The 14524-nt window shown below is 40.8% G+C and overlaps 1 protein-coding gene across 1 annotated transcript in view; it reads right to left on the bottom strand.

Moving 5' to 3' along the window:
* Positions 1–353: 353 nt before the first annotated feature.
* Positions 354–14524, bottom strand: part of ADAMTS9 (ADAM metallopeptidase with thrombospondin type 1 motif 9) — a 191911-nt gene continuing 177740 nt past the window's right edge. Inside the window, exons 38-40 of the mRNA XM_036738867.1 lie at positions 10605–10709; positions 3449–3543; positions 354–1839 (exon numbers count right to left, since the gene is read on the bottom strand). Coding sequence (XP_036594762.1) covers positions 3454–3543; positions 10605–10709 — 195 coding nt within the window. The 3' untranslated portion in view covers positions 354–1839; positions 3449–3453. The remainder of the gene's footprint in view (positions 1840–3448; positions 3544–10604; positions 10710–14524) is intronic.

Genomic DNA, 14524 nt, shown 5'->3' with positions numbered 1-14524 from the left:
TCTGTCTCATGCTTCTATTATTACATGCAAACATTTATAGAGTAGCATTACTTCCAATGTTCAGCAGTTTTCTATACTTATGCACAAATCTTAATTCTCTTGCCATATGGATCCAGCCCTAGTGTCCAGAAGAAACATCTAGTGGAATTAGGTGTCCAAAAGGAAGACCAGGGGAAAGGCCCAATGACTTCTCTCTCTCTTGGGAATTACAATAGCAGTTAATGTGATTAAAAAAAATCTGTAACCCATCCCAAAGGAGGAATATGGAAAACAACTGGAAACATCTCCTTAGCAACACAAATAAGAGTCTAGCAAATACACGGGTTGCAAATGGTTGGATGTGGTCACTGTATTTATTCATAATAGGTTTTTAATAATGCCTTAATAATGGAAAATAACACATACATACATGGAGTATAATTTTCCCTGAAGTTTTGCTTGGGCTTGGAGCAAACTGTTCAACTTTTCCTAATCTCTTTGGTCCTCGGAATCAGGTAAAGAAATCTCAACCCAAGGGTTCTATACATGAAGGCCCTGGTGATACTGTCTTCCTTCCGGTCAGACTGGAAATACAGAAGGACAAACACCAAGTCTTTGGCACATCCATATCCGGGAGAAGTCTTGTACAGTTCGTTAATGAAAAGTGATCATCTTGGATTCCGTAGTCTCTTTCTGCTAATAAACTCTGACCCCTTATAGAGCATCCATGGAACCTGGATTGTTTCCAGTGACCCAGGGGCCCAAAGATCAGGATATGGGCAAGGATATAAATAAAAATAGACACTATACAATATACATGACCCGCATCACTGGTTCTGTTCCTTAGCATGCCACCCTTCACCAGCCACTGATCTCACACTGGTCAGTGGGGGATCTCTGGTATTTAGCTCATATTTTTGGGTTCTATTGGCAAAACCATCTGACCACATTCGTTTTCCTGGCATTCTGTAATGTGGCAGCTCCGTCAACCTCCATTTTGATTTGCAGGGAAATCAAGGCACCACATGCAGAAGCAAAGTAGTGAGTGATTAATGACAGAAAAAGGACGGATTCTACTCACTTAAACAAAAAAAACGTAGACGTTCACAATAGGATAAACATTTGATCATCTGATTTCATCTAAATGATTTTTTGTCTATCCCAAGTTTTCCTTCCATTCCTCAATTTTTAGGTCTATGTTCTCTATTCTAATCCTAAACATCATTGAAAAACATACGTTAGCACCAACACAGCTGCTGTTCACAGAGAGCGTGTGAAATTGAACATGGACTTGACATAATTAAAAGCCTGTATATTCTGTGATACCAGTCTGCTACTTAACTGTTTTAAGTACAAACTGCTATTTTCCTAGAAAACCATTCCATTAAAATGCCAAAAACAACAACAACAAAAAAATACGTGATCATGTAGCACCTTAAGATGGGTGTGGCTTTGCTTTTTTTTAAAAAAATTACAATACAAAAGTATCGATACAAACAATGTACAGATTGAAAGTAAACCATAATGTACCGTGATAATACAAGGAGCACTTTGTCACAGAACTACATATGATGTAGAGTACGTAAAATGCAGTAGTTTGACTGCAGAGGACGAAATGAGCACAAAAGCAGCCGCAATAGAAACATTTTACGTACAAAAATATTAAATCACAATAAATAATTTTAAACATAAATATTAAACTTTACATCATTAGGATATTCCACATATATATATATGTTTATGTACACACACACACACACACACACACTCTCACACACGCACACACACAACCAAATTTAAGGTGGAGGTATTGCAGTATGATCCTTCATCCATCCCATAATGATTTCCTTTTTAGAGCACCTGTAAGAAAAAAAACACAGCCGATATTCTTTATGATGTATGCAAATGTTTTGCAAACTTTTAAGTATTCTAATGATGATGATGATAATGAGTGCTGGCATTTATATATCACTTTAAGGCATGAAAAGCAATTTAAAATATTATCTCATCTGATCCTTACGACTATCCTGGGACATTGGGGTTACCATTATTCTCGCTTTACAGCTGAGGCAAACAAAGATTACTGTTAAATATGTGTGTGTGTGCATTTGTGTAACCTACATCAGATTGTGTGTGTGTGTGTGTGCACATTTGTGTAACCTACATCAGATTGTGTGTGTGTGTGTGCTTTTGTATAACCTACATCAGATTGTGTGTGTGTGTGCACATTTGTGTAACCTACATCAGATTTTGTGTGTGTGCGTGTGCTTTTGTATAACCTACATCAGATTGTGTGTGTGTGTGTGTGCATTTGTGTAACCTACATCAGATTGTGTGTGTGTGTGTGTGCACATTTGTGTAACCTACATCAGATTGTGTGTGTGTGTGTGCTTTTGTATAACCTACATCAGATTGCTTACCGTCCCAGGGAGGGGTGAGAGGAGGCAGGGAGGGCTAGAATTTGGAACTAAAAACTTTTTAAAAAATGTTAAAAATTGTTTTAACATGTAATTGGAGAAGAATATAAAATATATAATAATAAAATATGTATATATATGTATTTAAAATAGATAGATGATAGATATAGATAGATGGTAGATGGGTAGATAGATAATACTCTATACTAGTAGTATTCTCATTATCTTCTTTCTTTTGTTGTTGAGTTGTTTCATTTATGTCTGACTCTTTGTGATCCTATTTGGGGTTTTTCTTGGCAAAGATACTGGAGTGATTTGCCATTTCCTTCTCCAGCTCATTTTACAGATGAGGAAACTGAGGCAAATAGGGTTAAGTGACTTGGCCAGGGTCACACAGCTAGAAAGTATCAGAGGCCATGTTTGAACTGGGGTCTTCCTGACTCCAGGCCCAGTGCCCTAACCCCAGGGCCACCTAGGTACCCCCATTATCCTCTTAGTTAACTGTCAAATATGCAACTCTCCCTACTTTTAGAACTTGCCTACTTTTGGGGGGAACTGTAGTTATTCAGCACCTAGAGGAACTGGAATATGATCTTAGAATCTATCCTGTCTGAGCTGTTCTTGAATATTGCTAGCAGGTGTTCATTCAGCTCCCACTTGAGCTTCTCCCTCCAGGGACAGTCCCCTCCCATTTTGGACGGTTCTCATTGTTAGGATATTTTTCTGAAATTTTCACTGATAGCAACCACTTCTGTCTTCTGGGCCAAGGGAGACTAGCCTATTCCCTCCTGCCCATCTGCCAGCCAGCCCCTCTGGAAGGCTTCTCCAGGTTCAGCAGCCCCACTCCTTTGAATTGATCCTTCCATGGGGTGGTTTCCAGTTTTCTCATGCCCCAGAGAGGGTTCTCACTCTTCCTCTCTAGGAGACAAATGGCTGAGGGAGTGAAGGAATGACACGGATAGGTCCTGCCCAAAGGTACGTGCCTCAAATTGTTCTCAGTCCCCCATCCCCTTCACCCTTGATCCGCAAAGACAGACCCAATAACAACCTACCATTGTCAGAGCACTCGCACCTCCAGGCCAGTTCCAGAGGATGGTGTGCATTTCCCACAGTATCCACCACATTTCCCTGTGACTTTGGTGCCATCCTGAAAGGAAATGCATCATGTTAGGTGGCTGCTATAGTGGTGTAGTGTTTGCTCATGTTCAGGTCCAGAGACCGTCCCTGCTTCATTTTTTTTTTAAAGATCAGAGCTTTCCTGAAAGAAACCTGCTAACCAGAGAAATCAAACACCCATTTTATGAACAACTCTAGAAGGCCAGAACCCCATCTGCAATCAAACAAAAATAAAGAGTCATTTTGTTAATCAATCAACCACTGAAATGATGAGATGGGCTGCCCACTTCCTGATAGAGAGGTGATGGCCCCAGGACAGATTAAAGCATATATAGGAATATGTGTTTCATCTGAAACTGTGGTTGTCATTGCATTGATGAGACTTACTAAATCTTTCAAAGTTGATTATCTTTACAATATTGCCATCATTGTATTAATTTGCTGGTTCTCCTCATTTTACTTTGCATCAGTTCAAACTAGTCTTTATAGTCTTCTCAGGTTTCTTTGAGACCATCCTCTTGGTAATTTCTTTTTTTTATTTTTTAATCTTTTTTTGAGGGGGGAAGGCAGGGCAATTGGGGTTAAGTGACTTACCCAAGGTCACACAGCTAGTAAGTGTGTCAAGTGTCTGAGGCCATATTTGAACTCAGGTCCTCCTGACTCCAGGGCCAGTGCTCTACTCACTGCGCCACCCAGCTGCCCCCTCTTGCTAATGTCTTACCACACAATAGTATCCCATCATATTCCTATACTATAACTTGTTTGGCCATCCCCCAAGTGATGTTTCCAATTCTTAGCTGTTGAAAAAGGAGACACTATAGTACTTAGCTCCATGTAGATCTCTTTCCTCTTTCTTTGAGGATGACAGGGTCAAAGCTAGTAAAGACCTCAGGGGCCACTGAGTCCAACTCCCTCACTTTATGGGTGAAGAAAGTGAGGCACAGAGAGGAGACATGATTTACCAAGGGTCACATGCTTGAGGTAGGATCTGAACCCAGATTAACTTAATGCCAAGTCCAGCACTCTACCCACTATCCCATACTGCCTCTAGGTTCTCTTTTGAGGCATGTGCCCTTAGGCTTTCTATTTTTTGACGGAAATGTTCCATTTTCCTGTTCTTTCTCCTCCACCCTCCCCGCCATAGTGATATTCTTATGAACTTAGAAAAGGGGTTAGGAGTTGAAAGTAATCAGAAATGGGGTTCTCCTTGCACATGGGTGGCATTCTTCCTTTTCCTAGTCTCCACATCCAAAGTGATGTCCCTTTTCCTGTACATACCTGCCTGTCAAAAAGAGAGGGCCTAGAAGAAACAGACAGCCCCATTTCAGCAGAGACCTGGGTTTTCTGATAAGTTAGGGAGAATGCAAATGGTTATTTCTGTGATGAAAGGGATGATTTTAGAGAAACCCAGGGAAGACTTCATATGAACTGATGCAGGGTGAAGTGAGAAGAACCAGGAGAACAATTTACACAATAAAAACTCTGATGAATGCGATGATGAGCCATGATTTCAGAAGAATATGCAGCATGTCAACTACCTTCTTTCAGGTGTTGGACTCAGGATAAAGAATGAAACAAATATTTTTGCACATGGCCAATGTGAGGATTTATTTTTAATAAATTATGCGTATTTATTTTTCCCATGAAATTTATAATAGCTCTTATTTAAAATTTTAACATTCATAAAAAAAATTGGAGTTTCACATTCTCTCCTTCCCTCCAACCCCTTCCCCACCCATTGAGAAGGCAAGCGATGATACCCATCACACATGTGAAGTCATACAAAACATTTCCATTTTAACCATGTTGCAAAAAAATGCAAGAAAAATAAAGTGAAAAAGTCTACTTCAATCTGCACTGAATTTATCAGTTCTTTCTCTCTGAAGATAGCATTTTTTGTCATGAGTCCTTTGGAATTATCACGGATCATTGTATTGATCAGAGTGGCGAAGCCTTTTACACTTGATTATTATTACAATATTGCTATTACTGGGTACAGTGTTCTCCTGGTTCTGCTCATTTCACTTTGTATCAGTTCATGTAGGTCTTTCCAGGTTTTTCTGAAATCATTTCCCTTGTCATTTCTTATAGCATTGTTCCATCACAATCATATACCACAGCTTGTTCTGCCATTCCTCAACTGATGGACGTCCCTTCAACTTCCAATTCTTTGCCACCACCACATACACAAAAAAGCTGCTATAAATATTTTTTTTTACAAACAGTTCATTTTCCTTTTTCTTTGATCTCTTTGGGATATAGACCTAGTAACAGTATTGCTGGATCAAAGAGTACACATGGTTTTATAGCCTGTTGGTAACTATGCATATTTGTTATAAGGATTTTCTTCTTCTGTCTTTATTTTTTCAATTAGGGGGAAAGGAGAGAGAAAAAAAATTTGTAAATTGAAAAAAGTTCAAAAATTTTAAAGGGTCATTTTTGAACTATTACAGAAGAAACCACAGCAGCTTAGAGTTGGACAAGACTTTGGAGGAGGTCTAGATGAACCCAAACCTAAATTAAAAATCTCCTTTGCAACATGTCCAACAAATGGTCATCCAGCCTCTGTTTGAAGACCTCCAATGATAGGGAACTAATACCTCCCAAGGCAGCTCAGGCCATTTTTTGAGACCTATAATTATTAGCATTTTAGCCCTTAAATTAAGCCTCAATCTCCTTCCTCAGGCATAGAAGGAATCTCATTCTCTGGAAGGGGGTGCTTGTGTGTATGCGATTCAATTCCCACCTTCTCCAAGGCGCTTTCCCTGTCTACTACACTTTAATCAGTCAGTAACCCTTACCACTTAGCACTTAATTATATATCTATAATCACAGAATTGCAATAATTACTCCTGATTCAAGAGGTCCGTGGTGGCACACGGGTTGCCATTAGTTCAACGTCTAGTTCTATTTCTGCTTAGCCATACTTCCCCCTCCGTACTCCAATTCACAGTGGTTTTTTTCTAATCCCATCAGAATATTGTGTAGTTACTCATACTGGTACATATTGTGGCCCCCAGTAGAATATAAGCTCATTGATGGCAGGTATTTTTACATCCCCCAGCATCTAGTCTGTTGCTTCATTTAAGTCGTCAAAGTCATTTAGATTTATTTGCTTTCATAATGTTCAGTTAAGCCTTACTAATTTTGGACTCTATGAATTTGGAATTCAAACAAGAGGCGGGTTTCAAGTTTACCTTTGCACTAATTATGGAAGGGAAAAAAAAGACTCGCTAAGCAAATGGATAGGGAAATCTGTAGGAAAATATATAGTTTTAATAGATTGTGTCATGCCCTATCTCTTGTGCTTTATCATCTGTTTTCAGAAGTTGAAGAGCAGAAGGCTGCCTGTCCACCTGTCCGGAAAGAAAAGAAAATTCAGAATCTAATGAGTACTAAGTAGCCTAGAGTTTGATAAACCCAAAGATCTAAGTTATTCAGGCAAGAACTCACTATTTGACAAAAACATTTGGGAAAACTGGAAAGCAGTGTGGCAAAAACTAGGTATTGATCAATATTTCACACCATATACCCAGATGAAATCCAAATGAGTACATGATTTAGACACATAGGCTGATGTCACTAAAAAATTAGATGAGTAACAAAGAAATTACCTTGCAGATCTACAGAGGGGGACAAGATAGAAAGAGAGTCACAAAAGAGAAAATGGACAATTTTTATTACAGAAAATTAAAAAGGTTTTTAACCAAACAAAACCAATGCAGCTAAAATTAGGAGAGAAACAGGCAAATGGGTAAAGAAAAATTGCATAGCAAGTTTTTCTGATAAAGTTCTCATTCCTAAGATATGTTGGGAAATAATTCAGATTTATAAGAACAAGAACTATTCCTCAATTGAGAAATGATCAAAGGATTTGGAAAAAATTTTCAAAAGAAGAAATCCAAGCAATCAATAGCCTTATTTATAAAAAAACAACCCCGCCTCTAAATCACCAATAATTAGAGAAAAGCAAATTAAAACAACTCTGAGGTACCACCTCACAAAGTTAACTGCTCTCCCCCCAAAAAGGACAAATGTTGGAGGGGCTTTGGAAAAACAAGTATATCTGTGCAATGTTGATGGATCTACGAATAGATCCAGCCTTTCTGGAAGCAATTTGGATCAATGGCCAGAAAGTTATCACACAGTGTATATCTATTGACTACGTGATACCATTACTAAGTCTACACTACAAAGAGATCGAAGAAATAGGAAAAGGACGCATATGTACAAACATATTTATAATACCTCTTTTAATGGCGTCAAAGAATTAGAAATTGAAAGAGTGCCCCTCTATTGGGGAGTGGTTTAACAAGTTGTGGCATATGAATGTTCTGGAATACTACTACTGTGCTGTTAAAAATTATGAAGGGGATAGTTTCACATAAACCTGGGAGGACTCAGATGAACTGATACAGAGTGAAGAGAGTAGACGCAGAAGGACAATTCTTACAATAACAACAATATTGTAAAGACAGAACAATTTTGGTGAAGTTGTTTACCATGAACAACTCATGATGAAACATGTTCCCCACCTCCTGATAACGAAGTGAGAGACTCAGAAGGCAAATTGAGACATATTAAATATTGGACCTGGCCGATGGGGAAAATTGTTTTGCATATGTTTATAACAGGCATTTTGTCTCCTTTCTTTCTCAACATAGAGGATGAAAAGAAAGTGGATTTTCATTTCTAAAAAAAAAATCAAATTTTAAAAATGTGAACTTGTAAATAAGAGTTCTTATCACTCAAATTAGTTCTGCTTAATTATATACACAGGAAAAACCATATGGATAAAGAGTGCCCATTGTCCAGATGATGATATGTAGTAAGATGGATAGCCTATAGAGCTCAGCCATTGGTACCTATATCCTGGCCAGGCACAGCAAAGGGACAAGGAACTGGGCCCAGAACTGGGGAAGAAGAGAGCAGATTGGCGAATATTTTAGAAACTGTACAGTGTTTTTAAATGGCCCCAAGCTGCTTAATGAAACAAAAACCCAGGTTTGTAATATCAATATCCTTTTGGTAGGTAGCTGGTGTGTTAGATTTAGAAAACAAGAATTTGAATCCTGTCTCATATTTATTATATGTATGACCTAGGTCACTTAACCTGTCTTCATCGTCACCTGGAAAATGGGATTAATAATAGCACCTACTTTATGAGGTTGTTGTGAGATATTAAGTGCTATATAAATGTCGTCATCATCGTCATCGTCATCATCAGTCTGCTGTTGCTCTGTGGCTCTAAGTTATAAAAATCCCAGTTTCTTAAAAATCAAAGTTGAAAGTCACCCAAAGGACAATGGAATGGCGCATGACAGGCGTGCGTGGGTGTCTTGATTTCTCACTCTCACTCATCCCTCATATCCAATCAGTTGCCAAGTCTTGCCTTTCTACTTTAACTAGATCTCTCATCCATGTCTCCAGTCTTTCCCTCTGCAACTCATCCTCTGCAAAATGCTACTATAACTTTCCTTAAGCACAGATCCGACTGCTTCACTCTCTTATACAATAAATTGCTGTGGCTCCCTATTGCATCTAGAATAAAGCATAAACTCTCCTTCTTGGTTTTTACAGCCCTTCTACAATCTGTCTCAATTTAACTTTCCAGTCTCATTATTTGTTATACCCTAGCACGCGCTATATGATCGTCCAAACTCCATTCTTTACGCATGGCACTTCATTCCCCATCTTTGTAGGGGACACAGTCATGGATTTTTGGATGAGGTGAAGGACTAAAATTTCCTTTCCTTTCCCACTCCAGTTCTGGCTCCTGCTACAACCCTCTCTACCTTCCTGAAAACTTTGAAAAGCAGGAAAGGCAGTATTCATTACAGTATCAGGCTAAAAGACTAGTTTAAAAAACATGGCCCAAGACAATTCTATGACTCTATCAACTGCCCTGAAAAAATATGACATAATAACAATAATTGCTAACATTCACATAGGACTTGAAGATTTGCAAAGTGTTTAAATATGTTAGCTCATTTTACCCTCACAACAAGCTGCTGTTATATTCCCATTCTCCTGATAAGAAAACTAAGGCAGACAGTTGCGTAATTTCCCCAGAGTCACACAGCTAGTATGTGGCTGGCAGAAGAGTTGAACCCATATCTTCCTGACTCCAAGTCCTGAATTCTAAACACTATGCAACCCAAAATCCCCACAAGTTGGGAGACATAATGGAAAGACTATTGGTTTTGGAGGTAGAGGATATGAGTTCAAATCCCACCTGGCATTTACTCTCTGTGTGATCTTGGGCAAGTAACTGAAATTTTCTGGTCCTTGGTATTTTTATCTTTAAGATGAGGGGTTGAACCAGATGATCTCTGTGGTCCTTTGGAGGTGTAAATCTAAGATCCTGTAATGTTATACCCCAATAGAAAGGGTGATGGAATTAAGTGCCTGGAAGACCTAGGTCCAAAGGCCGCCTCCAACACCACTTAATCACTCTTAGTCTCAATTTACTCATCTGTAAAATAGTCATAAAGATAGCCACAGTCCCGATCTCACGGGGTGATTGTGAGGCTTCAGTGAAAGAATCAAGGCAACAAGAAGCATTTATGAAGTGCCTACTGTGTGCCAGGTACTGTGGGAGAGACTGTAGCAAAGTGCTTTGCCCCCTCGAAAGCATCCGCCATTATGTTTCGGCATCCCTGGAAAACCTCACCTGTCAGCGTCCAGGCACCAAGCCGCCCGACACCCCGTTTTTGTTCCTTTTCTCATTACGCTATTTTACCAATGTTCACAAAGGCAGAACTCCATCCTGCTAATTACCGGCATGTCTGGGTTGTGGGCTATTTCCTGCTTTTAGCTTCATGGTTAAGCGGCTCCCCTAATTACCCAAGGTTGTTCACATCTCATTGAAGAATTTACCACAGGAGAAGCTTGATTAGGGGATGGGGCGGGGGGCACCAGTCAGTGCTTTGCACTTGATTCAATTAGCAAATTCTCTTCTCAGCCTTCTGCAAAATGGTTTGAAAGGTGGTGCAGGAGGGGAAAAACCACATGCTATCAGAGTGACAGCATAGTTATGGGTGTGTGTGTGTGTGTGCGCGCGGTGTTGAGGTTGGGGAGGGGGACGCTTACCGGTGACTTTTTAATTTCAGAGACAGCATAGTTCCCTTGTGAGACCCATCTGGATGCATCTGTTAACGACAGGCCAGTTCCATAAAGATTGATGCTAAAGCGTCCCTGAAACAGATGACCAAAGAACATTCTCAGTTCAGCCAGACTTTGGGGCTGCACAGAAGGAGATGCAGCTGGATGGATCAGGGATCTTAGGGGTGTAGACACAGGCCATCCTGCCTCCAGGGCCAATGCCCTCTTCACTAAACCCAAACCCTTCATTTTGAGGATAAGGAAACTGAGTCCCAAGGAGGTTAGGCAACAGGTAGTAAGTGAAGGAGGTTGGATTTGAACCCAGGACCTTCACAGATGAAGAAACTGGGGTTAGAACTAGCGCATTGCCCCATACCACACTGCATTTGCTACATAATGAGGATTTGGATACCTTCAGCAATCACAACATTAAACGGCCATCATAATTATGCTAATGGATCTCCTGCCGAAGGTTTCCATTCTTTGGGCAACATCTGAATAAAGCATGTGTTGTATCAAGCTCTGTACGGCTGTGCTTCCTAAAGGAAGAAGTGTTTTCTTGAAGATGGCCAGAAGAGGGCACCCTTGGTCCACCCATAACAGGCTTAATGCCCAAAAGAAACTGGAACTCTCTTATGGAAGGAGGATCTGTCCCATTTACTTCAAGACCCCTTGGAATGTGCTACAGCTCTCTGTCCCAGTCTCCTAGGAGAAGGTCAGAGGATCACAGGCTTGAAGTGGAGGGAGTCTGTAGAGGTCAAAGGCCAACCCCTTGGCTTCACAGATGAGAAGACATAAGAGGCAGAACTGAGGTTTGAACCCGGATTGTCTGATTCCAGTAGCCTCCCTCCAACCCCCACCAGGGTCCCTGTTTTTTCTTTTTACATCTTCTGTGACCCATTGGCAAATTCTTAGAATCACAGACCCAGCAAGCCTTAGAAATAATCCAATTCTGTCTCCTCATTTTATAGAATGAGGAATTGAGGCACAGAGTGGCCAACTGATTTGCCTGAAGTCACAGGTAACACTCGCTAAAGGACTGTGTGGTCCTTTAGGGTTTTCAAAGTACTTTGCCTGCACTTTCTCATGTGACCTCTGGGGGGAGGGGTGAGTGCTATTTTATTTTTATCTCCATTTTAGAGATAAGGAAATGGAGGCTGGGAGATATTAAATGACCTGTCCAATGTCACCTGGTTATTACACATCAGAAGCATGATCTGACCTTGGAGTCTTCCTCACTCCAGGTTCAGTGCACCAAGCTGCCAAAGCATTACTGCCTGGGGCTTCACCCAAGACTCTGGCTTCCTTGTTGAAAATAACTTGTACCAAGAAGAATATAAGCTCCCTGAGGGCAGGGCTTGTGTCATTTTTGTCTCGGGATCTACAGGACCTAATCCAGGGTTTTACATAGAGAAATCCCTTAATTGGTAAATTAAACAAATCTTCATAATTACTTATAAAAAATCTGAACTATTAATAATACAAAATCCAGTATTATATATACGTATATATGCATATATACATATATACCTATTTATGTCCAACAACTATATATCCATATATAATGATTTTTAAAGGATATATGGTATATAGATATACATATCTATATTTATCTATCATCTATCTATCCTTTTAAAATAGTTTCATCTAGGCATATTTCATGTTTTTTTTGGAGGGGGAAGGCAGGGCAATTGAGGTTAAGTGACTTGCCCAAGGTCACACAGCTACGTAAGTGTGTCTAGTGTCTGAGGGCAGATTTGAACTCAGGTCCTCCTGACTCCAGGGCCAGCGCTCTACTCACTACACCACCTAGCTGCCCCTAGGCACATTTTATCTCGCTAGGATGTCAATGACTACCCTGACTGCCGGAACCAATTCTCTTTCTCCTCTCCTCTTCCTCACAGCACACACCAGGGCTCTAAGCATATAGTAGGTGCTAAACCAACACTTTCTGATGCAGGGTTTGAAATCCCATCTGTTCCACAAAGCCTTCTTGATTTGAAGCCTAGGCCTTCTTCACCTTGCCTACCTCTTCTGGCATGCTGAAAGTTCCCAATGGCCTGAAGGAACTGGGAACTTCCTTCTAAAAGCCAATGACCTCGAAGGAGCTCAGGCAACTGTGAGTTTCAGTAGCCCTGCTGCCTCGCTGGGATGGCCTCCTTCCATTGGCAGATTGGTGACCCCACTTTAGAAACCCTGGGGGGCCATTTGGTAGATAGACCCTCGAGTAAGGAGAAACGACACTGACCCTCTTAAAGAAGGTGAGGGAAAAGCTTAGGTGCAGGTAAGCTTGGACTCATCTTATGTGATACATTTTAATTTGCATCATTCTTGAAGCAGGATGGAGTAGTGGAGAGAGCTCTGGAGTTAGGGGAGCTGGCTTCTTATTCGGGCTATGAATTTAGAGCTGGAAAGAACCTTAAAGGTCATCTCATCTAGTGGGAGTCAAATTACAACAGAAACAGGGGCCGCTAATCTATACATGAGGATCCCTGGAGGCCACATAGTGACTGAGTTTTAAAATGTAACAATATCTATGTTTTATTGTATTTTATTTCTACTTGCTAAATATTTCCCAATTATATTTTCCTCGGGTTCAGGTTGCACTTTGGAGGGTTTGGGGCTGTGGGTTTGACCTCTCTGATGCAGTGCAGCTTCCTTGTTTCACAGATGAGGAAACAGAATCCCCTTGGGCATGTGTTACCTAGACTACACCAGGCCCGAAGTGGACTAGCCCTTTTGTGTGTCGTGGACCCCATGGGCAGTCTGGGGAAGCCTATGGACCCTTCTCAGAATTATGTTTTTAAATGTATAAAACACATGAGATTTACAAAGGAAACTGATTATGCTGAAATTCAGTTAAAATATAAAGAAACAAATTCACCAACCAAAGGTCCTTTCCAGATCTAAATCTGTGAGCCTATGAAGCCTTTCTGTGCCTGCCTCAGTTTCATCATTTGTAAAATGAGGGAACTGGGACAGAGGCACTCTATGATCCTTTTGTGGGCCTCAGTTTTTCCATCAGTAGAATGACTCCATGATGTCTAAGGCCTGACCTCGCTCTGTGATTCTGGTGCCCTGTCTGTCCATGGAGACCTCACCTACAACGCATCTGTTTTCCAAATGTTTGTGTCAGCCACTGGCATTCTGCTGAGGTCTTTAAATGGCCAGGGCGGCTGAAAGTGGGTCACACACATCAGGAACATGCAGCAGAAGGCAATTTGGACAGTCCAGGCCCGGGTCCGGGCCAGGGATGGCTCTTTAAAATGAGGTCACATCTGCTACGAATAGTATCCAAAGGGAGTGCTCCATTGGATGACTCTGGCCTGGCTGTGCAAGCAGAAAGGGCTCCTTTAGGAATCCCATCCTTAAAGAATCCAGATGCCATCATGCCCAATGCCACACACTGATGGGAAACCTAAATCCTTCAACACCGGGGATTCCATTTGTTCCCCTTGCCACAGACCTTAAAAGATCATTCCCAAGAGCAATTGCCAGCTTTAGCTCTCTGTCAAGTACAGTGGAAAGAAAGCTGTTGGGGTCAGGGGGCCTGGTTTGAATCCTGCCACCTACTACCCATAGGACCTTGGGCAAGTCACTTTATCTAGTTAGGACTCAGTTTCCTCATATACAAAATGAGAAAACTGGATTAGATAACCTCTGAGGTCTCCTTCACTTCTAAATGTAGGAACTTTTTATATCCATAGATTCATTTGAAAAGTTTCTATCTCATTTTCTAAAACTATAGATTAAAGCTTTTAGGAGGCCTTTCCTGGTCTCTCCCACTTCTAGCACCTTTGCAGGGAGGTGAGTTTCCATCTCATCTCCATGTATTTTCTATGTCCCTAATTATGTACAGGTGGTTTCTCTCCTCCATCAGAATGTAAACTTGCAGAGGGCAGGGACTG

The sequence above is a fragment of the Trichosurus vulpecula genome, chromosome 9 (assembly GCF_011100635.1).
Source record: "Trichosurus vulpecula isolate mTriVul1 chromosome 9, mTriVul1.pri, whole genome shotgun sequence".
Lineage (NCBI taxonomy): Eukaryota > Metazoa > Chordata > Mammalia > Diprotodontia > Phalangeridae > Trichosurus > Trichosurus vulpecula.
The sequence above is the reverse complement of the archived record's forward strand: the minus strand, read 5'-3'. Positions and strand labels throughout refer to the sequence as shown.